General features: G+C 37.9%; 1 protein-coding gene across 16 annotated transcripts in view; it reads left to right on the forward strand.

Annotated features, from left to right (window-relative positions):
- Nucleotides 1-26,602, forward strand: part of LOC106872957 (eukaryotic translation initiation factor 4E transporter) — a 117,512-nt gene that overhangs the window by 68,311 nt on the left and 22,599 nt on the right. For 8 of the 16 annotated variants that reach the window (XM_052976794.2, XM_052976795.2, XM_052976796.2 and 5 more), the window contains exons 4-14: nucleotides 3,073-3,218; nucleotides 4,306-4,444; nucleotides 6,040-6,175; nucleotides 9,044-9,074; nucleotides 10,104-10,307; nucleotides 11,603-11,769; nucleotides 14,569-14,695; nucleotides 19,648-20,343; nucleotides 22,196-22,312; nucleotides 23,832-24,013; nucleotides 24,755-24,844. In XM_052976794.2, the coding sequence (XP_052832754.2) occupies nucleotides 3,073-3,218; nucleotides 4,306-4,444; nucleotides 6,040-6,175; nucleotides 9,044-9,074; nucleotides 10,104-10,307; nucleotides 11,603-11,769; nucleotides 14,569-14,695; nucleotides 19,648-20,343; nucleotides 22,196-22,312; nucleotides 23,832-24,013; nucleotides 24,755-24,844 (2,035 nt within the window). The remainder of the gene's footprint in view (nucleotides 1-3,072; nucleotides 3,219-4,305; nucleotides 4,445-6,039; nucleotides 6,176-9,043; nucleotides 9,075-10,103; nucleotides 10,308-11,602; nucleotides 11,770-14,568; nucleotides 14,696-19,647; nucleotides 20,344-22,195; nucleotides 22,313-23,831; nucleotides 24,014-24,754; nucleotides 24,845-26,602) is intronic. The other 8 variants (XM_052976798.2, XM_089340915.1, XM_089340917.1 and 5 more) reach the window with 1 other exon arrangement.

Genomic DNA, 26,602 nt, shown 5'->3' on the forward strand with positions numbered 1-26,602 from the left:
CTGCATTTGTGTGTTTTTAAATGGCTTATAAACACCTTCCACGCTGCAATTGTTTTCATTCCAGCACACGATCTCGGATCAGGTCGCTTGCTATGCAAGTACATCTCCGCAATTCTGAAAGCTATATCATTAATGTAATTGTTAATGTGGCATTCACTTCAGTTTTATATTTGAAAATGCTTTAGCTTTAAAAAGGCAGGGTTACATACCTAATTCCTTTCATTTCTATTAAACTGGTAATTTCAGTTGTATTAGGTGTTAAAAACATCCTTCAGTGACAGCTCTAACCTTTACACTTTAACAGGTTAGGGTGTTAAGAAATCTGTTCCCTCACACGGGCCTGTGTATTATGTACTTTCAATTAAAATAGATGCTTAATTGTTTAGCATTCAGTTTTTTTTTTTTCGTACAAGCATGAGTTGGGCAGTTTGACAGGAACTAGTAAGCAAGGGGACTGCTGAGCACTGATTCTGCTAGGGTTGATTTTGCTTTTAGTCTTGTTTGGGGTTAGTGTTATAAAAAAGACAAAAAAATTACTGGTCTAGTACCTGAGGTGATAATATTGAATATGCACTTCCCTTGACTTTGAATTTGAGTGCCAGTGTTAGAAATCACCTCAAGGGGGTGAAAAAAAAGTCACTGCCAAAATATCGTGCATTCTTTAGTTAGCAAAGGTCTGGCGTTTAGATTATATTAAATGTAATACTTATTTATTCACATTGTTTTGAATTAATGCTGCATTATCTCATAGCATTGAGATTTCAATGATGTGATTGTTTATTTTGAGAACGACCATGTGAGGTAGGTGTGATAGGCCAAATCTGGCCATTTTGAACATAAAATAGAAGATTTGAACCAAATATGGCTGGTTTGAATGCTGAAGGGCTAATGAAGATTTGGTAGTCAGCATCGTCACCAGAAACCAACATCTGTTGCTCATGTTACGACTAATAGCCTGTTCAGAGCTGTCAAGGAATGTTTTTGTTTCAGAGTCTGTTTAACATAACATTGCATCTGAACCTGTCAATATATCACAACATAGCAAATTGAGTTTCTCTACATATGTTCTAAAAAATGCTTAGAATGCACTATCACTCATCACTGCTTGTGACACACAGCTGGTTTCTTGGGGGATTTAAAAAGAAAGTAAGAAAAAAAAATAGCTCTCCCTTTTTATGGTTCAAATCTCATTATAGAAATGTTTCAAATTATTTTAGGATTATTCTTTTGAAGTTTTTAAAGTTTGAAATTTGTGTTAGGTGAAAATTTTAAATAGGTAAAAAAAAAAAAAAAAAATGTCCGTAGTGCTTGTATAATCTGAAATCATCTATGAAGCTGAAACTGAAATTAAAACTTAATTTTAATTTTGTAAATTCAGAATATAATTTTAATCTCAGCATCATTACTAAAATGGTGGTGAACTAGCGGTCATTATCTCGACAGGAAAAATGCTTAGCATTTCGTCCATTTTCAAATTCTGCAGAGGTCATCTTTTTCCTTTTAGGGTCAATAAAATGAGTATTGGTTGAGCACTGGGGTCAATGTAATTGACTCGCACCTCTTCCTGAACTTATGAAAATGTGAGCTGGCTGAATCGTTAGCACATCTAAGAAAATGTTTCGTAGCGCTTATTCTGGTTCTTTGTATTCAGTGTTCAACCACTATTGCCAAGATTAACTTTGCCTTTTTCCAGCTGAGGTTAAAATAAAATACTAGCCAAGTACTGGGACCGATTGAATTGATGGATCCTCTTCCCTTTAAAATTGCTGGCCATGTGACTGTATTAGAAACTACAATTATTATTTAGGTAGTGAGCTGGCAAAAATCAGTGCATCAGACAAAATCCTTAGCAGTTTTTCAGGCTCTTTACATTGTGGGTTCAAGTTCTGTTGAGGCCAACTTTGTTTCATTCCTCCAGGGTTGAAAACAAAGTATCAGTCAAGTACAACACAAAACAATTTCATTGTAATTTTTGAATGATGCCACCTTGCTGGCTTGGCAGGCAGACATTATCCCTGAACAGAATGCTAGTCTGTCATGGGGTTTCTCATTTACAGCTGAGTGGACTGGATCAATAGGAAATTTTGTCAAGAACACAACACATTGCCACATTTTGGAATTGAAACCATGATCTTATGATTGTGAGTGCAACACCCTCAACACTAGGCCACATATCCTCATTGTATTGACATCGGTAATCTTAGTATGGCTATCACCGTGGTTGTTACTGGTGCATTGTGAAGTCTGCAGATTGGTAACAACTGGTGTTGATGTGCTTGATATGGTGTTTGATAATGTAGAGGTAATCTAGATGATCCCTGTTGAAGAGAAATATGAAAGGTGAAGTCAGCCCTTAAAAATAAAATTGTTGTTGGTGATAGGGTTTAAGTATTTCTCTGCTCCTTGGGCAGGTCAAACAATCAGTGGCTCAAACTGAAATTGAATAGTTATATATCTTTGTTGTCAAACTGTTAATGTCCATTTTCCGTGTTGGCATGGGCTGTATGTTTGGACAGGATCTAATTAACCTGGGGATTGCATTGATTTCCATTGTTTGCTTTGGTATGGTTTCTACAGGTGGGTGCTCTTCATAACATCAACCGCTTTGTAATGTGCACTGAGTACTTTTTCCAGGGCTCCTGCCAGCACCAATGAGGCTTAGCGTGTAACATTGCAAGGCAAGGCTACTTGACAGTGAAGGAGCAACATTGAGAGAGGTTTACATTGTGCCAAGTGTAGAGAAGTTAGAAGGATAGAAACCGGTATTTTGCTATAAAAGAGACACATGGGTATCCTTGCAGAAAAAGGAAAAAGTATGGTTGAGATGAAAATATAATTTGAAATTAAGTAGAAAAATGGCACTAAATGTGTTGTTTCTTGACTGACTTTCATCTCCAAAATTTCAGATGAAGTCATTTGTCAGAAAACAAATCTATTTTAATGTTACTTTTGATGTTCTGAATATTTTTCCTTTTTTTTTTTTTAATTATTCAATTAAAAAAATTATTTAAAAGCAAAAGGAAAATAACATTTGTATAATGACCTTTCATGTATATTAAACTATTTCTTTAGCTCTGATGGTGTGTGGGACCCAGAAAAATGGTTCAAGGCTTTCATTGCTTCACCTGAGGGGTCGCCCCTTACAATCAGTGATGGTCGAGAACGACGGCGACCTTTGGAGATTGATAGAGAATTTATCTTCCGCCGTCGCTTGTCGGGTAAGTCTTTAGAATTTTTTTTTCCTCTCCTATCTGTGCATTTTATTTACAATGCTAGCATGGCTGGTAGTTTTGGGAATTGTGTGTGTGTATTTTAGGATGTTTGCATATTGTCAGTGCTTAAATTACTGAAATCCTTGCAGTGTTAAACCTCTTAGCTTTGAAATAGTAGTGGTAACTGTTATTGAGCAGGTAAAGCAAGCTTTGTATGCTAGAGTATACAGTGGCCACAGCAAGGTCTGAACCTATGATCACATTGGTCAGTCTCTTTGACCACATGACAACTGACCTCAATGTTTATTTTTGTCTTCTAAGCAAAACAATTTCTGTGTAACTAATTTCCGTTCCATATTTCAACACTTTCACCAAAGACATAACTGATTTAGACCAAGTTTTATTTTCTCCATCGTCTCTGGAGATCCAACTCTTCTAAAAAAATTTCATAGCTGATTTATGTTAGCACTGGTTGGATACTAACTACACAACTGTGGATTTGGAGTGGAACTTTTGGTTTTTGTTGTGCTGATGCAAATGTATTTATGTACTCAGCCCAAGGGCACAAAACTATGATTCAAGTATGAATTGTGGCCAAGTAGTTCAAGCAACATTGTGTGGCTTTGATATTAAAATCTGAGATGTTTTGTTACCATATTTTCTGGCATGCTAGTTGAATTTTTCAGACCAAAATTTACAGCCCCCCCCCCAAAAACAAAACAAAACAAACTAGGTCAATTTATACACCAAGATGATTTAGGACAAAAAATTCCATGTAAAATGCTGCAGGATTTGGAACGATAATGATATTTGAATGTTTACACTGTATACTACATCAACTTATGTCAGAAAATACAATTTATTTAAAGCTCAAGACATTTCCTATCTTTGGAGGAATTATTAAACGATGAAATGCATAATCCAGCAACTCTTAGGAAAATTTAGACTAATTTCAGTAACTATGCTAATATCCAAAAATTAAAAAAAAACAAAACTCCAAAAGCATCCCTATTTGTATCTTAAGACTTGGGTAGTTATGTGTTTGACTTTTTGACTAATGATGATTTTTTTTGTTGTTTTTTTTTTGTTGCAGACCCCAAGGAGCGTTTGAGGGATGATTGTATAGTGTTAAGCCCTCAACGTAGAAGCTTTGGAACAGGGTGCCATGTAACACTTTCGGGCATCGGGAGACAAGTTAGTTGTCCTCCTGATTTCAAAGAGTCAGCTCAAAGGTAATCCTTTCATACGTATTTTTGACATGTAAATTGAAGTGAACTTGGAACCCTCTGTAGTCTCTCAGCCTACTAGAAACAGCAGCATAATCTCCTTCAAATCACAACCTGCTGTTAAAAAAAAAAACCCCAAAAAAACCCCCACCAGTTTGGATGTTGGAATACTAGATATATCCTCATTGTTTAACATTCACTTTTCGATGCCTGTATGGAGTAGATGGAATTAATTGGGGTTAATTTTCAATGGCTGGATGCCCTTCCTGTCACCAATCCTCACCTATCTCCAGACAAGGTAATATTTCCCCATGATGGGATATGTTTCTCACAGAAGACTCGAAACAAACATCACTTATGATGGTGATTGTTTACAGCCATACATATCAAGACATGAATAACTGGCACTCCATCGGTTATAAGGGTTCTAGTTGACCCAATTAACAAAACAGCCTGCTCATGAAATTAACTTGCCTGTGGCTAAGCACTCTAGACATGTGTACCCTTAACATAGTTCTTAAGGATATTCAGCATGACAGTGTGACAAGGCTGGGCCCTTTGAATTACCGGTACAACTCATTTTTGCCAGCTGAGTGGATTGGAGCAATGTGAAATAAAGTGTCTTGCTCAAGGACACAATGTGCTGCCTGGAATTGAACTTGCAGCCATACGATTGTGAGCCAAATATCCCTAACCACTTAGCCATGTGCCTTCGCTAGACAAGGTTAAACACACATCATGAGCATCTTTCACTTTCTGTCTGCCAAATCTACTCAAGGCTTTGTTTAGTTTGGAGCTGTAGTAGAAGACACTTGCCTAAGGTGCCATGCAGTGGAACTGCACCTGAGACCACATAGTTGGAAAGCAAACTTCTTAACCACACAACCATGTCTACAATTAGTCTGGTTTTAATTTTTGATAATAGCTATTTTTATTGAATTACAGAGCAGTTTTCACATATTTGTACTCCTAATGTAATTCTTAGGCCAAATTGGAGTTACAGTCTGAAACAAAACTGGCCTTCTGCATTACAAATGTGGCCCACCTGATGGGCTTTCAATTTCTCTTAATTTTGACTCGCATGTCTTGAGTCAAACTTAGGCTATGGTTTAAAAAAAGAAAAATGCTCTGTGCTATATAATAGGATTGAGCCTTCGATCTCGTGACTGCAGAAGAAACTTTTTAACCACACAGCCATCTCATCATATGATTCAGGAAATGGATATTGGTAGGCATTGTTTTGTGGTTAAAAAGTTTGCTTCTCTCTTATGTAGTCCTTTGTCTAATTCTACTCTGTGACACTTTGGGTAAGTGTCTTTTACAAGTAGCCATGGGTCAGTCAGTACCTTTATGAGTAAAATTGGTAAATGACCTTACAATGTCATTTTAACAATAATCACCTCATTAAAGTCTCAGTGGTATGAGATAATGCATGATTAATCATCCAAAGCAGTGTGACTAAAGCTTTACAGTAATTCAACAGTAATCTGCATGTTTAAAGGGTTAAATTTAGACTTGGTTTCAGCTTTTTTCCTTTCTTTTTCTTTCTTCATTATCCTTCATTTTTACAATTTTTTTTCTTTTGTTTTCCTTTTCTGTAGAGAGCGAACTCGAAGAATTGGGAGTGGCCGAATTCAACTCGAGAAGGATTACAACTGTAGATACGATAACCGTGATGATCGCTTTGAAAGGAACGATAGTGGTCGTGGTGATAACTTTAGGAACAACTATGATCGGGTATGGTCTTTTTATGACATGGATGTTTTTCTTTGTTTTTATGTTTTCAATTGTGGTGATTCAGAGAAGTGCTGTCCTTCATTAGATTGTTTTTGGGTGAAAAAGGAAAACTCTGTGGCTTGTTCACTTGTAACATCTTGTTGGCACTCCGTCGCTTACGACGTCGAGGGTTCCAGTTGATCCGATCAACGGAACAGCCTGCTTGTGAAATTAACGTGCAAGTGGCCGAGCACTCCACAGACACCTGTACCCTTAACGTAGTTCTTGGGGATATTCAGCATGACACAGTGTGACAAGGCTGACCCTTTGAAATACAAGTACAACAGAAACAGGAAGTAAGAGTGAGAGAAAGTTGTGGTGAAAGAGTACAGCAGGGTTTGCCACCATCCCCTGCCGGAGCCTCGTGGAACTTTAGGTGTTTTCGCTCAAACACTCACAACGCCTGGTCTGGGAATTGAAACTGCGATCCTATGACCGCGAGTTCGCTGCCCTAACCACTAGGCCATTGTGCTACCACTACTGGTAACATATAGTTAAAAGAAAAAAAGTGCTTCTTACAAGGTATAAATTCATTGCAAGGACTTTGATGTTATTGGCAGGAATAAATGTGTATGTATGTATGTGTGCATATAGTATAATAGCGACAGGAGCAGTATTAATACTAAAAGGTGATATTTATCTCCCACTCAAAGTGGGTGTTGTGTTAGAACACAGAATACTGCATTATTTACTGTGAGAGAACTTCTCAAATGGACTTGTGGTACATAAAAGCACTCCTGTTTTCATATGTATGTATATATGTGTGTGTGTGTCTCCTTATCTGGTGGTCAATGAGGAAACTTGGGATAGAAGAATGGCTAGTGAGAGCTGTGCGAGCCATGTACAGAGATGCGGCCAGTAAGGTGAGGGTTGGAAATGAGTACAGCAATGAATTCCGGGTAGAGGTAGGGGTCCACCAAGGTTCCGTCCTCAGCCCCCTATTATTTACCATAGTCCTCCAGGCAATCACAGAGGAGTTCAAGACAGGTTGCCCCTGGGAGCTCCTCTATGCTGATGACCTTGCCCTAATTGCGGAGTCACTATCAGAACTAGAGGAGAAGTTTCAGGTGTGGAAGCAAGGTCTAGAATTGAAGGGCCTTAGAGTCAACCTAGCTAAAACCAAAATCCTAATAAGTAGGAAGGTAGATAAAACACAAACCCCTTCAGGTAGATGGCCCTGCTCAGTATGTAGAAAAGGAGTAGGTAGTAACTCTATAAGATGTACCCGGTGCAAGCTATGGACACATAAGAGGTGCAGCAACATCAAAGGCAGGTTAACTAGCAAGTTAGTTTTTGTTTGTGGCAGATGTTCAGGTGCAATAAAGACTGCAAACAAACAGGAAACAACTTCTATCTCATTCCAGGGTGAAAAACTAGAGGTAGTCGATAGCTTCCGCTATCTGGGCGACCAAGTTAGTAGTGGGGGTGGGTGCGCTGAAAGTGTAGCTGCTAGAATAAGAATAGCCTGGGCAAAGTTTAGAGAGCTCTTACCCCTGCTGGCGACAAAGGGACTCTCACTCAGAGTAAAAGGCAGACTGTATGACGCATGCGTACGAACAACCATGCTACATGGCAGTGAAACATGGGCTGTAACTGCTGAGGACATACGTAAGCTCGCAAGGAATGAAGCCAGTATGCTCCGTTGGATGTGTAATGTCAATGTGAATACCCGTCAGAGTGTAAGTATCTTGAGAGAAAAGCTGAACATTAGAAGCATCAGTTGTGGCGTGCAAGAGAGACGATTGCGCTGGTATGGACATGTGGTGAGAATGGAGGAGGATAGCTGCGTGAAAAAGTGCCACACCCTAACAGTTGAGGGAACCCGTGGAAGAGGTAGGCCCAGGAAGACCTGGGCTGAGGTGGTGAGGCAAGACCTTCGTACATTGGGCCTCACCGAGGCGATGACTACGGACCGAGACCTTTGGAAATGGGCTGTGCGTGAGAAGACCCGGCAAGCCAAGTAAGATCGTTGCCAGTGCCCCTGGACTGGTTCTTGTGCGGGTGGCACATGAGATGCACCATTTTGAGCGTGGCCGTTGCCAGTACCGCCTGACTGGCTCCTGTAGGATTTTCGAGCGAGATCGTTGCCAGTGCCCCTGGACTGGCTTGTGCGGGTGGCACATAAAAGACACCATTTCGAGCGTGGCCGTTTTCGTGCGGGTGACACGTAAAAGCACCCACTACACTCTCTGAGTGGTTGGCGTTAGGAAGGGCATCCAGCTGTAGAAACTCTGCCAAATCAGACTGGAGCCTGGTGTTGCCATCCGGTTTCACCAGTCCTCAGTCAAATCGTCCAACCCATGCTAGCATGGAAAGCGGACGTTAAACGATGATGATGATGATGATGATATATATATCTGAGAGATTTAGAAATATTATATTTCTAATTTATATATATATATATATATATATATATCTGAGAGATTTAGAAATATTATATTTCTAATTATTTGTGTGTGTGTGTGTGTGTGTGTGTGTGTGTGTGCAGGCATGACTGCTGTGTGGTCAAGAAGCTTGATTTGCAGCCATCTCCTTTCGGGTTTAGCTCCACTATGTGACACTTTGTGTAACTTTTCTATCAGTTTCATCGCATAACCACCTTCACACACTGGTTTATGCTTGTGCTCACTTGCCAGTGTCCACACTCATTGGCTGGCATCTGTTACTTTTACACACTGATTATTTGAAATGAATAGAATCGAGGTTGTATAAATTTGCATTTATGACAGCAGTCAAATTATGAACTGTTAATTTGTGAGTGGAACAGTCGCATAATACCACACAGATATTTAATTTTCTTTTGTTACATTTTTTTTTTTTCTCTTACAGCGAGACATAAATCCACGAAGAATAAATACCCGTAAGTTATCTCATCATTTTCTTTTAAAATTTTAATTTATGCACTTCATGTTATTCAAATTAGGTGTAATTGAATTCGGATTTAGTCCCATGTCAACCTTATTAGAACTCCAGCCATCCTTTTAGAAATATTTAGTGTTTCATGATTTAATGCGTTTGCATTATAAAGATGATGGAAAGCTGTGAATTTAAGGTTCTTGCTGCTACTTTTAGTATGTCAAGAGACCATGAAGAGATTCTTTTGTTGATTTGTCAGCTGACTACTCAATCAATTCAGTGCTTGTTAGCAGTAAGAATAGAAGATTTTACTGAAAAGCAAGCCCCTAAAATGACTCTCAAACCATCCTGTCTGTCAACTCGGCCATGCTATCATGGCAAAATGGTTGGATGTAGAAAAGTAAAATTTCATTTTAAGTGCTACAACATCCTTTAGCTGAACTCCCTTGTTAATGTGGAATAAGGACCTTATTTTGCTGGTTGGTGCTTTCAAATTGCTTCGCCAGTTAGTTGTCATGTGTTAGAAAAAGCAATTCAGTCTAGATTCAGCTTTTTAGATTAACTTTGTGGGGTAGGTGTCGGAAACCAGATTTGGCTGGTTCGATGAACATAAGACAGAAAACGAGTCAGATATGGCCAAATTAAGTGTTAAAAGATTAATGTAATTAGAATAGTCTTAAAATGTAGAAATCCAAATAAATACCAGTGGAGGTGCTTATTCCAAAACTCATCTTTTCTTTATACATTGTTAGAATTTTTTTTAATTATATTTTCTGAAGTACTAAGTTTAACAATATAAAATGTTTTTTGAAACGCTGCTTTATCAGATAGTAGTGACCTTCAGTGAGGGCTTCCAACATTAAATAGTTTCACAGTCTTCATATAGGGTGTGGAAACATAGAATTAAGTTTGATAGTCTAAGAATTTTGATACATAATATAGTGCCTGGTCAAAATAATTTTCTCTGAACTGTTTTTATAATGGGTTTTATAATTATCATCCCCCTTTTAATCCGTTTTATCTCTTGTTGTAGCCAACCGACGACGAAATATTCGTCGGCATGAAGATGACCCAGCTCCAGAGTGGTTCACAGATGGACCAAATAGCAAAACAGATACCATCGAGCTACGTGGTTTTGAAAACACTGGAGAGCAGGCAGAAGAGGACATGGACGAGGTTAACATGCCTGTTGTAAACAGGAAGGAGTATCTCTCGCACATCAATGAAGAGGACATTGGTAGGATTTTAGTTGTATATTCATTGTTTTACTGTCGTTCCAGCTGTAATTTTTACCTTTTTTTTTATCTGACTTCTTCTAGGATTACTTTATCTTGTCTATCCCAGCCTAGTGGTTAGGGTGTGGTTTTGATTTCTGGACAAGGTAGTATATTGTGGTCTTGAGATAAACACTTTATCATGTTTCCAGTCCACTAAGCTCTGATTACGAGCATTAACTGGGAAGTTAACCCTGGTGTTAACCTGGAAGTTCGTGGGGTATGCTGTAATCTCAGTTATTTCAACCAGGTTAAGCTCCAACCCTGTGAGTCATATGGTTCTTGACAGACACTACCAGGTCCAGAGATTGGATTATGGCTGTTACAGCACAAAGACTGCAAGGGGGTTTTAGTCAATTATATTGACCTAATATTTTGTCAGGTACTTTGTCAACTTCAGACGAGGACAAAAGGCTGTCAACCAAGCATAAGAGAAGATAGTCTATATGTTAGTCAATATTGCCTTTCACATCATCAAGCAACACAAACCAACATTAGAATTTTACATAGTTTTTGTAGTATACTCTTTTACACTTTTACTTGTTTCAGTCATTTGACTGTGGCCATGCTGGAGCACCGCCTTTTGTCAAGCAAATCGACCCCAGGGCTTATTCTTTGGAAGCCTAGTACTTATTCTATTGGTCTCTTTTGCCGCTAAGTTATGGGGATGTAAACACACCACCATCCGTTGTCAAGCAATGCTGGGGGGACAAATACACACACACACACACACACACACACACACACACACACACACACACACACACACACACACACACATATATATGCATACACATGATGGACTTCTTTCAGTTTCTGTCTACCAAATCCACTCAAGGCTTGGGTTGGCCTGAGGCTATAGTAGAAGACACTTGCCCAAGTACCACACAGTGGGAATGAACCCAGAACCATGTGGTTGCTAAGCAAGCTACTTACCATGCAGCCACTCAGTACATTGTTTATTAGAGAACTGGGATGTAGCTCAGTGTAATTGTAAATCATATTTGTAATTGATGTACACCAATTTGAGCTAGTGGACCTGTAGCTGTTTTTTTTTTTTTTTTAACGAGGTCTGTGTAACTGGTGCTTTCTTGGCAATTATGTTGCCAATTATTCTACCGAGTGCATGCCATTCCACCTTTCACAAATTTGTTGCAATTAGTTAAATCTCTGTAGATCCAAAATTTTTAAAATTTTGAATGAAATTACATATTGTATTACAGTGTATTGAATGGATTTTTCTCTTTTTCTCTCTCAGCTAACATCAGTGTGTCTGAGAGAAATGGCAGCTTGGAAACTAATGAATCCAGTTCTCCTGAGGATTCTCCACCCTCAGACAATGTCCATGGCACACCACCTCAAACATCGCCTTTCTTTGATCTTGATGAATTCTTCAAAATCAATATACCAATACTTGGGATGATGGTAAGTTCAGTTTGGCTGTACTTTTGAACCAGTTTCTAAAATACATGTGAAGTTGTTGTTTGTGCTCAAGTCAACCCTGATTGAGAAAGGACACTGATCCAGTGTTTCAGCTGTAACTAATGTTTTTTTGAATATCAAAAATAAAAACATTCTTATGTATCCTTTTTAAAGATTGAAGGGGTGATTTTAGGGAGATTTATATTACTGGTAGGCTGAGTGAGCACAGTCCCTTCAATGCTTCGCGTATGAAGGGTTTTGAGATAAGTTGTGATTAGGGTACCCTCACTTTAAATTGGTTTGTTCTTATAATCTGGCTGGTTAGATGATTGCTGTCAGACATAGGGAATGACAGTAACCGACTTGTTGTTGGCACTCCGTTGCTTACAACGTCGAGGGTTCCAGTTGATTCGATCAGCAGAACAGCCTGCTCGTGAATTTAACATGCAAGTGACAGCACTCCACAGACACGTGCACCCTCAACGTAATTCTCGGGGATATTCAGCGTGACACAGTGTGACAAGGCTGGCCCTTTGAAATAAAGGTACAACAGAAACAGGAAGTAAGAGTGAGAGAAAGTTGTAGTGAAAGAGTACAGCAGGGTTCGCCACCATCCCCTGCCAGAGCCTCGTGGAACTTTTAGGTGTTTTTGCTCAATAAACACTCACAACGCCCGGTCTGGGAATCGAAACCGCGATCCTATGACCGCGAGTCCGCTGCCCTAACCACTGGGCCATTGCGCCTCCACAGTAACTGACTAGACTCAGCATATTAAGTATATTTTCTATAGTCTGTAGTGTTAATTCAGTATTTTTCTCCATTTCAAATCTGGTTTATAGGTTTATTTGACCTTTAAGTGGGTGTCTTAAACATGAGAATTTGATCATTGTTGTATTTTTTTAATTAAAAAAAATTTTTACGCATTAGGACTTGAAAAATTTGGGTCTTTAGTCCTTAAAGTAGTAAAATTTTGTTTGAACCAATATTTGGCAAGCATATAAATCAGATGTTATACCCTAGAGACTTCCACATCCTGTTACAGGACAAGCACCACTCAACTATATGGATATTATTGGCAGATACAACATTAACTCTTTTGCATTCAGATTACTCTACCAAATGTAATGCCTATTTATTCACATTGTTTTGAAATATGATAGTTTATAACTTCAACATTGTGATTATTTTTAGACTGACATTGTAGGTCAGTTGTAAGAGGCCTGTTGTGATTAGTTGTAACATTAAACCGGTAGAATATTTTAGCCAGATATGGCTGGTTTAAATGCTAAAGGATTAAAGAGCTAAAGGGTTAAAGAGGGGCAAAATTGTGAGTTGTATCTTGGCTGTGGTTGCTTGAAGATGTTAACTAAATTGAAGTGTACTTGTTTGCTCAATGCTTTATTATTATTATATATTATTGAATGGGAGGAGATGTTTATGCTTATCTGAGGCCATGGGTCTGGCTTCAAGCTAACCTTAGTTATTAGCCAGTTGGTAAAACTTGATTAGAATGCTGTATTATAATTACAGCCCTGCTAGACAAGTATGTTATATGTGAGGTCCTTGTCTCACTTGTATATGCCATTTTTGACATGTTTTTGTCACTAATCACTTTACTGAGTTGGATTCATCATGCCACAAGCAATAAAGATGTTGTCCCATGGAAGGATTAGAGCCCTCTTTAACCAATATCAGTGTTCATGTGGTTGTAGCTTTTTCTTGTTAGTCACATGTTGGTGTAGATGGGGGTGGGGAAATGGTGATCTAATGTGGCTTGGTATAGAGGTCGTTTGTTCATATGGAAAGGGAGGGGTTGCACAAGTGGGAGTGAGACTCTCTCCATCGCTTTAATTTAGAGGGCCATACTGAGCAGCTGTCAAAGTTGCAAGAACGTGATGTTTGCTGCACCCCCCCCTCCCTAAATGGCCTGTGATATACCATTGCAGCATGCACTGTTTAACCATTTTGATACTGATTCTCTTGAGACTTGCTCTTAGTTCTATATCAAATTTTAAAGTGACCTAAATCAGAAAATCAAAAAATAACTTCGTCAAAATTTTATGTTAATTTGTCCCAAACACCTTCACTCGTTAGCATTCAGGTTATTCTGTTAAATATAATAATTATTTATTCACATTGTTTTGAATGAATCATGACTTGGAGCTTTGAGATTTTGATAGTGTGATTGGTATTATTTAAAAAAAATTTTTTCCAACAATAATGTAGAATACATGCAAGAGGCTGGCTCAAGTAGAGTATTTGAGCTGGATATCATCTCCTCGTGTCCATTTTCTGTGCTGACATGGGTTGGATGGTTTGACACTGGGTGTTTGATACGGGGGTGTATTTTATGTGGCACTAACACTAGTGAGATTGCTAGGTAGCTGCAGGATAAGATCCCTCAACTGAGTGGGGTATGGACTGGAGGAATAAGAAACTACGGTTGAGGGAGAGGAGCAAGTGTCTTGCTGAAGAGGTGAATACATGGCTTGCCCACCTGGAAAGAGAAAAAGATATGAGGTTCAGGTATAATGTTAGTATGAGAGAGAATAGGATAGAAGAGCAGAAAAAGTGGACTGTGAAAATAGTGTGACATGATTAGAGATAGAGAATGAATTGGATGCAGAGGATAGCGGTTGAGTATTGGGGGAGTGAAGAAATGGGATAAAGTGTGTTGTGTATACATGTTGAATTTTATTTTTGTTTTTGGTGAAATTGAAGTGTGGTAGAAGCGAGTTGGTTACGTTTATATTTGATGCCTTAGTTTCTTCATGGTAATTCTATTTCCATTTTTGTTTGTAGGATGGTGGTTTGGAAGAAACTGATGTGACACAAGGTAGCAGGTTTAGCCGCTGGTTCAGTCAAACTGCCAACCATGACAACAACAGCAGGCGTTCCTCCATTGTTGAGGAGACAGGCTGTATACGAGGTAGGTCCACAATAATCTCCCTGGTTTGGGACAGGGGTGGGTAGCTGTTGGTATAACAGTACTTATATAGATACTCTGCTTAGCTCTGTAAGCGAGCAGATGCTCAGGAGCCATCTAAAGATCACAGTAATCCAAACATCTGAATACAGATTTATTAAAAAAAAAAAAGAATTCAGCCTATGTTTGTTCGAGCTAGGTTTTAATGGTGATAGTCTTATTTTCATTGCGGGATATATTATTCTTAGATATAAATTAAAACAAAAAAAAACAAAAAAAATCTAAACATTTACAAAAATGAAGTTTGACAGATCCATGTCCACAAATCATCCGATAGCTGTGCTTTTGAAGACATGGAATAAAAAGAATTCTTCTGGGGAAAAAAAAAAAGGTATGAATGAGCAGGAGGATAAACAGATCTAAAATATGCTGCTGGACATCTGTCACTGAGGAACCCATAGCAGGGTGAAATCACGTGATCTGGCAGTCCTGGTGGCTGTAGCAGATGATTCTTGAATGTCACTGATATAATCTAAGCTTTTATGCACCACGTGTCATGGGAGATCCTCTTGAGATAAATAAAGCAGTATTTTGCGTTTTAACACAACCTCCATTAAGTACAGGTGCAAAATCAAGGTTTTGGAAACTTTGGTTCCAAAGTGTTTTTGGATTACTGATTTTCTGAACCAGGGATGGTCATGCTCTCAATTAAATATTAAATTAACTTGATTAAATGCAATTCATGTACCTGTACATTAGTATAAATGATACAAGTTTATCATTACTATTCTGTGCAAATTACTTGTAAATTAGTCTGGTAGCCATGGGAATTGCAAGTTCTTCATTAATTAATGTGGATTATAAGAGGTTCTGCACCATCAGTGTCTGGAAAGTCGGTGTTATGTCTTCATAAACACTTCAGAACAGATAGTTTTGTAAAAAGAATCAACGGTAGTTTCAAATGGGTTGGTTCCACAAAGAAGTAGGGCAGGGAAAAGACTAACCTTGTGTGTTTGTGTTGTAACTGGTAGGCTTAGGTTCTTGACTGGTTACTGTGTATATTTACCTGACACAGCACTTGGGTTTGGAATTGTTCTGATGATTGAATGCTTATTTTGCAGTACACTTGATTTGAAAAACTTGTTTAAAAAAAAATTGGTTCACGAAATTGCTAGAATTCTTAGCTCATTGCAGTGAGAACAGACTTCATCAAATCGTATAAACTTCTTTGTGTTTGTGTAAATATCATTTTGATTTGGCTAACCTTGTGTATCTATACAAAAGTAAAGTTCAAAACAAACTCCTTTTGGTCAATTTCAGTGTGTGGAGTCAGCTGTGTGTTGAGCTTTGACATGCCATTGACAATTGAATTTTGAACCAATCAACTGCTCCAAAAATATCTTACACACACACACACACACACACACACACATGCTTACACATACATCATACATTTTTAATGCCAAGTTTCATCTCACATGTCCTGATATCAGTTGAAAAGCAGTTCTAGTGTTATTTTTATCTTTAACCCTCTTTTTATTGTGAAAATCAGAAATATCCACTTGAGATTTTGTTACCCTTAACTGCAGGAAGCTGTTTTAATATGCCAATCTAGCAATCTCTCTTTTGTTGAGGAATGATGTTTGAAACTATATTTTGCTGTGATAAATCAACTTTATCAAGGCAACATGACTTGCAGAAAATACTCATTCTATGCTATGATAGATATCTGATATTACCGGAATAATCTTGAAATTTAAATGATTGATTAGTTAGTTGGTTAGATTGATAACGAATTGACTAACAATTAAGCAGTGGTAAAAGAGACACTCGAGGTAGACCTTGAAATTAAATTTTACAGTTAAGGGGTTAACCTTGGTTTTCCATAATAAACACTGAAATGGAAAGATTGGTCATTCATACTCGGAGAAACTGAACATTTAGATGCAGGTTTGGCTGTGGTTAAGCCATTTGCTTTGCAACCATGTCGTTCTGGGTTAATTTTCATGGCACAGCATCCCGAGAAAGTGTTTGCTTCTATAGTAGCGGGCCATTCAATGCCTTGTGTATTTGGTAAACGAAAACTGCATGGAAGCCAGTTGTGTGTGCATACCCCAATCCATGACAGCATGGAAGACTGGTGATAACACATGTGTAATATACATATGTGTGTTTCTCTGTACTTGATAACCAGTGTTGGTTTGTTTACATTCTCGTAACTGAGCTGATTGGCAAAAAGAGACCTGTTGAATATGTACCAGACATTAAGTACTGGAAGTGGAGGCGCAATGGCCCAGTGGTTAGGGCAGCGGACTCGTGGTCATAGGATCATGGTTTCGATTCCCAGACCGGGCGTTGTGAGTGTTTATTGAGCGAAAAACACCTAAAAGCTCCACGAGGCTCCGGCAGGGGATGGTGGCGAACCCTGCTGTACTCTTTCACCACAACTTTCTCTCACTCTTACTTCCTGTTTCTGTTGTACCTGTAATTCAAAGGGGTCAGCCTTGTCACGCTCTGTGTCACGCTGAATATCCCTGAGAACTACGTTAAGGGTACACGTGTTTGTGGAGTGCTCAGCCACTTGCACGTTAATTTCACGAGCAGGCTGTTCCGTTGATCGGATCAACTGGAACCCTTGACGTCGTAAGCGACGGAGTGCCAACAAGTACTGGAATCATTTTGCTTGGCCGAAACCAGTGATCTTTATAAAAAGTGAAAAAATATCCAAAGATAACCTATTTAATGTTTAATAGTTTTTATGAAGTCTGTTCTATTATCTGTTATGTATTAATGTTGATGTTAATCATGTTTAATTACTGATTTTGAGTTTATACTAATTGTGTTAATTTTCATGCTCACATTTACATTTCTAACTGTATTTTTTAAAAATATTTTCAATATTTGATGTTTGGTTTACATATTTTTTTTTAATGCAGAACACTGAATTTTTATTTTTGAAAACATTTTTACATTCTAGTATTCAATTTATTTAAAAACCATTTTCTATGTGTTGCTTTTGTCTCAAAGTTGTCTGTAAAATGTGCTTAATGGTAGCTAGTTTTTACATTTTTTTTTTCTTTGTGCAATTCATTCCACTTATCTGGCAAGGATACTTTCGACCACTTTCGAATAATGATATAACTAGAAGCTTAAGATTTCTAAAATATTTTTTGGGGAAAATGAAAAAAAATAACTAATAGATTTTAAGTTTTTAATGTAGAAACGCATACTTATTTCAAAGCATACAATATCTTATTTTTACATTTTGTTTTAAAGTTAATATTCCTGTTTCCTTTTCAATTTCTTTTTTTTTTTTCGTGTTTCTAAAATCACATTCTGCCCGAGAATTATTCAGGAATAGAAGTATCAGATTTTTTTTTTTCTTTAAAGTACAACTTCAATGTCTATCTTCTGTCCCCTTTATTAAACTTTAGCTCAATTATTATTAAACAAGGAAGTTGCTGGCAGAATCATCATCACGTCTGCCAAAATGCCTATTGGCATTTCTTCCAGTTCTTTATGTTGGGAGCTTAACTCCTGCCAAGGTCCATTTTGCTTTTTGGTTCATTTTGGGCCCCATAAAGTACCAGTCAAATACTGGGGTTGATGTAAACAACTTGCTCCCTCCCTTAAAATTATTGGTTTTGTGTCAATTTGAAGCAATTTTTATTAAACTCTATTACTAAAACTTAGATCAATTATTAACCTTTCTATAATCATGGTATCTCAGTGCTGTGATTATAGAAATGTTAATAATTGATCACGGTATTGACCAAACTATTGGACATTGGACATCGCTGGTTACAATGCGCTTTGCATTGTTTTAGCTTTTAAACGCGACCACCCCACTGGCTCGGCTTTGACAGGAGCTGGCAAGGTCATGGCTGCACCAAATTCCATTGTCTGCTTTTTATGTGGAACCAGCACCAGTGCCTATTTACATGTCACCTTAGTTTTAGGACACAAATTCTGTTGAGGTGGGCTGGTCTTTTTGAGTACAGCAATGCACTACATATCTTGGTCCTCTGTCATCTCCTTTGTAAGGCTCAGCATTTTGAGATTGGCCTTCAGTACTTCATCCCATATCTTCCTGGGTCTCCCTCTTACACAACTTCCCTCCTCTTTAAGTGATTGGCACTTATGCAACTGTCTTCATCCATCTGCATCATGTGACCAAACTAGTGCAATCTCCTGTCATACATATTGCATATTGTTCCTATTTATTCTTCACATATCCTTTGCATTCGGGCCCACATCTCACTACCATGTGGCATTGCAGTTTGTATACATGCATTATACAATCTTCCTTTCCTTTGGAGAGAGAGAGAGAGAGACCTTTGCCAAGTGAAAACTCTTTGAACTTTCTCCATCCTGTTCTTATTCTAGCAATTACACTTTCTGTACCACCTCCTCCACTGCTAATTAGGTCACCTCGACAGCAGAAATTATTTACAGCTTCCAGAGATCCTCTGGGACATCAGAGGAAATCAGTTTCCATTTATCTGTGGTCTTAATGACTCCTGTAAATCTTCCACACGTAAACACTACCTTCTCTGTTAACCTTCCTAGTATTCCACTGCATCTCGTGTGTCCATAGCCTGCACTGGGAACACTGAATGGAATCAATGTCTGGAATTACATTTTAGTTTAGTATCTTTTTTTCCCTCCATAAAAGGAGACAGGCATGTGAACTAAACACTAGATTCTGTTCAAATTAAAATCTGGTAGTTGAGTGTTTTATCAAATCTATCTACTTAATGATGGTAAGACTTAATTACTTCTTAGCAATTGATTTTTAAAGTTTAAATTTATTCACATGCGCACACACATTTATTTATATATATATATATATATATATGTGTGTGTGTGTATGTGCATAAATATACTTGTATGGTTGGTTATTTAAAAAAAATTTTTTTTTTTTTGTTACATATTTTTTTTCTTAATCTAATCAGATCTGATTGAAACACACAGTTCTACTACAATTTCCTCCTCCTCAACTTCCCAAACTATTATGGGAGTATCAAGTATGCATCCATCTCAGGACCCTCTCATCCAACATCGTAATCATCAACTTCAACAACTGCAGCAGCAGCAGCAACAGCAGCAGCCACAACCACCACCACCACCACCACCACAACATCACCCCCCTCCCTATCACCACAAGCCACCCTCACAGCAACAGCCATCACTCCCACCAGTTACACAGTTACAACAAATGCATTCATTGCAACCATCTTCACTACCACCAGCATTACAACATCAACTATCGCAACCAATACAGCAGTCAGAAGACACAGGTAATTCCCTGTTTTCCTTGGGTCCCCACCCAGTGAATAGTCGTACATTATCGCCACCTCTACCATCTCGAGCACCACCATCACCCCAATCGGAGCAGCAGCAGTCGTTAGGGCCGAGCATCCTGTCGGGTATTGCTCCTTCACAGGGTAGTATTGTGTCCAGCAAAAGGGCCATCTTGGAGTCACTTAATCAGGACACCACCACCACAACCATTACCACCACCAACACCACCGCCAACAACATCAACAACCACCACCACCACCACCACCACCACCACAGCAGCAGCAACAACTCTGTATTGGAATCTCTTTTCAACTTAAACTGTCCAGTCCCTGAAAAACCAGATTCAGGTAAGCTTGACTTTTGTGGTCTACTGAAATGGTCGCATACTTATTTGTAACCTATCATCGACTATCTTTACACCCTTCCCCTGTTCCCCTCCCAGTTTTTGAGTTTGGAAACTGAGCTGGAAACTTTTTCAATCTTACTCTGTAATTTAGTTACGATTATTATTATTGATGTTACAATGTAATTTCTCTCTAGGAATTGTTATACTGTTAATTAAAGGTTAACTCTTTTGTGTGCAAGTATGCTATTTTTTTTTTTTTAATTCATGTCCCTGTCCTACACATTTTAACCCTTTCGTTACCGTATTATTTTGAGATGCTCTGTGTTTCTTTCAATTATTTCAAATATAACAAAGAATTTAGTAAAATAACTTAAGCTAGTGTTTTTTAATTCAAAACTTAGGAAAACGGTACATTTGTACCACAGGACTAGAGCCGGTTTCAGCCGCGTTGGTAATGAAAGGGTTAAACAGGTGTTTTTTTTGTTTTTTTTTACATAGTATTAAGAAATGCTGTTTTACTTAAAAATTTATCTGGAATCCCCTTACATCTACCTACCATTTAATGTTTTTAAGTAAATTGTAGATCTGATTAATGGGTAAATGGTCTTGAAATTAAAAATTAGGTGGTAGATTTGCCAGATTCATTGAAGAAACAGTGGGTAGCAGTTAGTCTTTGTAAAATTTCTCTAGCATGGTTCAATGTTAAAAACGTTTGTACTTGATGTTTGTTGTCAATGTATGACTAATTTTTCAGAAACCTCTGGACTGTTCTGTCACATGGCATGGAGTTACACACACATACACACTCTAAGTTGATATAGATGTGTGGGGAAGGGGTCACATGAGACTTGAATTGTTTTATGTTAATTTCACCTGTGTGATGCCATGCATGACCAACATTTACACTCGTGCATGACCAAGATTACCATTTGGCTTGATGGGGATTATTGTTGTATCTCTTTCTCATGTTCTCTCTTTTCTCTCTCTTTATTTCTCTCTTTCTCTCTCTTTCTCTCTCTTTCTCTCTCTCTCTCTTTCTCTCTCTCTCTCTCTCTCTCTCCACCTTTCCCTGGCCTCCTTCTCCTCCTCTTTCTTCTGTCTCCCATCCATTCCTCCATGGTGGTCTCCCATCCATTCCTCCATGGTGGTGGCTTGTCTGTCCCGCTTCAGTCTCGCATTAATCACTGATGAAATTTGCTTTACGTTACTGTTCAGAATACGTGTGAAAGTCAAGTTTTGATTGAATATTTAATATCTCTGGGTGTGAGAGATATTAATGTACAAGGAATTAAAATTTTTGTTAAAATTTGATCTTCTTCTTTTAGAAAAGCAAACAAAAAAACAAACCTGAGCTGTATGCTAATTAAGACAGGCAACTATCACTGTATTAAAGGCCAATTACTCAAACTAAATTTTAATTATTAATCAGAAATTTTAGTGTTTATAGTGTCTCAAAAATACAGATTCTTTAGAGAGTACAATCTTTTTTGTTTTGCATGATATTGCAATAGACACAGGTGTGTTTCACTCTTAGAAATCTGTACTTTTTTTTTTGAGACACTGAATTTAATTTAATACTAATGTCTTAACATTTTCTGTTAAAAATTAAAAAAAAAAATTGTAATAAGAATTACCAAATTGAATTAACATTTTTTTGAAATTCTTTCAAAACTTTACTAAAAAATTTCATTGGTCATAGGTAACAATGTGAGTTTTTTTTCTTAACACAATTCTTTCAGATGGTTTTTGTAAAATATTCTACAACATGCCTCTATTTCTGCTGTTTTAAAAGCGTCTTCTGACCAATTTTTTTTTTCTTTTTCCCCTTGTCCCTTCTGATTCAATATTTTTAGGGAGTCCTACCAATGTCAATGTGCACGATGCTTCTGCTCAACTCAAAGCCTTACTGTTTGGTAAAGCTGGGCGAGATTCTGTTGCTGCCTCTCCAACGCCTGGTATAAATGCCTATGGTATGTAGACTCTTCTTTCGTATTCTGTTGCTTCTACTACTACTTCCTACAATTAAGACCTTTATTTACTGGCTATTAAACTTGCTGGTTTCTAACGAGTACCAGATCATGCATTTTGGGAGGAGAAATATAATCTATATATATATTATATTTCTCCTTCCAAAATGCATGACCTGGTACCTGTTCTGCCAACATGTTGTGGACTGGTTTAACTTTCGTAGGTGTCCCCGACTTCTGAACATCTCCCCGGCCGAACTCTCGGCCCTTCGATGTCTCTGACGCCGCAAAGACATTATCATAAAACAGCCAACCAGAGTGGAGGTGTGGTGGTGTGGCGTGCAGATCTCTACAAGGTTGAAGCTCTCCGCCAACTTCAAGACACCTCTTTCTGTTGCTCTTTGCCCTCTAACCCCATGCCTACCTACCAACAAACTGTCCTCCACTATCCACAATCTCATCTCCTCCTCCTGTTTCCTTCCCACTGCCTCCACCTACATTGTCTGCACTCCTCGGACCTCCACCATTTGCTTCCTTCAGAAAATCCGCAAGCCCAACAAGATGTTAAAATGCTGAGTTGACTTAAAACTATTAAGGGCAATTAGAGAAAAGCGAATATAATGGGCTGCTTAGAACATAAGGTCCAAATTTTGAATTGGCCAATGTGGGTGTACTTTGATTAGGGTAACATATCTATGAAAGAGTGGTACCCGTTATTAACTTGCCAGACACACTGGGGGGGGGGGGGGGGAAGAAGTTAAGTTGATGGAGGTCAGAAAGAGCAACTCCTTCCCACCCATGCAACACAGAAATAAAACAGATGTTATGAATTTAAAAAAAAAAAAAAATTTTAATTTAAAGTGTATGATACAATGTTTTTATATGTTTGTTAGCAGTCTTAACTGAAATATATTGGTTTCAAATTCTGGCACTGCAAGTTCATGGAAGGGTGTAAGATGATTACATTGGCGCCACTGTCCAACTGGTACTTATTTTATCGACTCTCCAAATTGATGGAAGGCAGAATTTGAACTAAATCTAAAGACAGATGAAATGCCGCTAAGCATTTTGTCCGGTGTGCTAATGATTTTAGTAGTTCACCATTTTAGTCCTATCTGAAATATATTACAAGTATTTCATGTTATCATTAACATAGCTAAAATATATTGTTGCCATTAGGATAATCCAGATGTATTGTAAACTTTCCTTTATGTAAAGAGATACTATGTTGATGGATCCAAGATTGCAGTTCTACCAAAATATGTAACAAATTCAAAGATAACAAAGCTCATATGTCTACCCCCCCCCCACCTCCACCTCCAAATGTGGTGTGGATTCTGTTAATTTTTCTGGTAATTGAAACCATTCTTTTCTTGGCACTTTACCATTTCATTCTTTAGTTTCAACATTTTTACAAAAAACTTTGTAACTGATCTTTTTTTTTCGGGTTTTTTTCATATGTATATATATATATATATATATATATAAAACTGGACATCTTATTTCTTTTCCCCTTTTGCAGGCATGCCAGGCCGTGTAAAGACGGTTGCTGAGATTGAAGCTGACCTACACCACCAAATGAGTCCCAACGGTATGGTTACTGTAAGTCCTTTGGAAGTACCAGACTGCAGTGGTGATATGTCAGCCTTCAACAAACTCCTCTCTATGATGAAGGCAGCTGCTGTCGACAACTCTAAACCTCATGTAAGATAACCGTCTTGATATGCTCTTTCCTGTTCTCTCACTCCCTCTCTTTTATGTCAGTCCTGCATTTTTTTTTTTCGTTTTTGTATTAAACTGAAAGCCATTTGAGAAAACGCTTATTTCACATAAACCAAATGATCTTTAAATTCTTTAAACCTCTAGCTTATTTCCTCTAACAGTTTTGCTTGATGAAACTGAGTTCATTAATGTCCTTGATCTAAGATCTTGGATACATAATGCTGAAGATCTTGTGAATGATGAATCACTATTGCCCCTTGGGCGAGTGTCTCTCATGTCTTGTTGGGTTGACCAATGTTTTGTGAATGAAATTGGTAGACAGTGCGGAAACCTATTGTATGTGTGTTTCTTTGTCTTTACGTTAGAAGCTATTCAAATGTTATCAATGTCCTGTAACTTAGTGGTACAATAAAGATATTGCTAAAAATAAGTACAAGACTTCATAAATCAAAAAAACAAAAAATCAAATCAATGGGGTTGATGATTGACTAAGATGCTCTTCAAGGTGGTAGTATGGCTGCATTTTTGACAAACCTGTGAAAGTAAACTGAGGCCTGACACCTGTACTCGATTTGGTCTTCGTACCCACAGGCTTCACCTGATAGTCCAGCAAATTAGCAATTTGTTTCACCTGGTTAATACACAGAACTGTAAGCCTGTGAACGATTTTGTATTATTTAAAATCTTTTTGTCTTTATTCTATTTTTCATTTTCTTCTTTCAGATTCCAGATCGCAGGTCACCTCCAAATCTTCCTGCTCAGCCTCCACCAACCATTCCATATTTAACATCTGGCCAAAATGAATTTTTGCATGTAGGTTTAATTTGAATTGCCATTTCTATAATTTAGAAAACAGTCTTATATATTTTCTATATTGCTCTTCACCTGTCCTCCCCTTAAGTAATTTTAGAAGTTTGCTGTTTAGAGATTTGATAGTTTAATGGTAGGAAATTGTACCATGTGCTACCCACAAATCTTTTTGTGCTGTGTGCAATACGCAGGGTATATGGCTGTAGAAAACTTGCCTAGAAAAGGCGGTGAGCTGGCATAAACATTAGCACGCCAGGCAAAGTGCTTAGCAGTATTTCGTCTGCAGCTATGTTCTTAGTTCAAATTCTGCCGAGGTCAACTTAGCCTTTCATCCTTTCGGGGTCAATTAAATAAGTACCAGTTACGCATTGGGGTCGATGTAATCAACTTAATCCCTTTGTCTGTCCTTGTTTGTCCTCTATGTTTAGCCCCTTGTGGGCAGTAAAGAAATAAGAAAACTTGCCTTGACCCTTCCATTACCATCTCAGCTGAAACTGCCTCTGACTCTGTAGTACAAATGTCTTGTTTCCATAAGATTTAAATTAAAATCTTCCACCAAACCTTAGTCACAATTTACGTTTCTAACACTAGCTTAATGATGACTGTTATTTTTCTAAATTCTTAGTTATATTTAAAATTAATTGAAAGAAACACAGAGCATCTCAAAATATGGTAACGAAAGGGTTAATGAATTCATGCAAGCATGGAAAAAATTAGACCATTAAGATGATGGTTTTTATGTCTATCACTTGTAAATTCAGTATTTTCTTCGTGAGCATGAGCCCGATTGTATTAAAGAAGGCTTCTCTTCTTGCATAGAGGTACGGATAACCTTCATGGTGTCATCAGCTTTTAAGTACAACATTACAACTTCCTTTCCAAGCTAAGGAGATTGGAGACGAGTATATCTTTGGTGCCTTGCTTCAGAACTGCTTTTCAATGTCTGTGCCATGATTTGAGCTGACGTTGGCTATGAATTTCAGCTGTGATGGTTAACTCTGTAAATGGCTAACTAGTTTTGGGATACAGTTAACTTGTGATAAGTTTGGTTCCACTCACTGATTTCATTACTGTGTGGTATGATTTGCAGTGTATGGTTGAGCAGCTTCAGTTCCACTGCATGATGTCTTAGACAGGTGTCTTCTAATATATCCCTGGGTTGACCAAAGCCTTGTGAGTGGATTTGGTAGATGGAAACTGAAAGAAGCCTGTTGTGTGTGTTAGTGTCTCTTTGACATTGTGTGATAGTTAAAGTGTCACTGTCATACAAGCAGTGACCTTTGTTTCCAGTCTTCTGTGAAAATATGCCCAGCCATGGGGAACATTACCTTGTTTGGAAACTTGTATGGACTGGTGACAAGAAGGGCAGCAGTCATAGAAAACCTTTATAAACTCTGTACAACCCTTGTAGGCATGGGGAAGTGGACTTTAACCCTTTAGTGTTCAGATTACTCTGTTAAATGTAATATTTTTTTCACTCAAATTGTTCTGAATTAATCATGCATTATGTTATAGCTTTGAGGTTTCAATGATATGATTGTTTTTATTTTTAGAATGTCACTGTAGGTTAGGTGAGAGAGGCTAGATATGACCAGTTTGAATATAAAACATGTAGAATATTTGGCCGGTTTAAACACTAAAGGGTTAAAATGATGATGGTTTTATAGTTGAGCCTAATGGTTAACAATAGGGACAGCATTCAGATGTAAAACCATCACCATCATCATCATCATCGTTTAACGTCCGCTTTCCATGCTAGCA

The sequence above is a fragment of the Octopus bimaculoides genome, chromosome 24, assembly GCF_046866305.1.
Source record: "Octopus bimaculoides isolate indiv1 chromosome 24, ASM4686630v1, whole genome shotgun sequence".
NCBI classification, from domain to species: domain Eukaryota; kingdom Metazoa; phylum Mollusca; class Cephalopoda; order Octopoda; family Octopodidae; genus Octopus; species Octopus bimaculoides.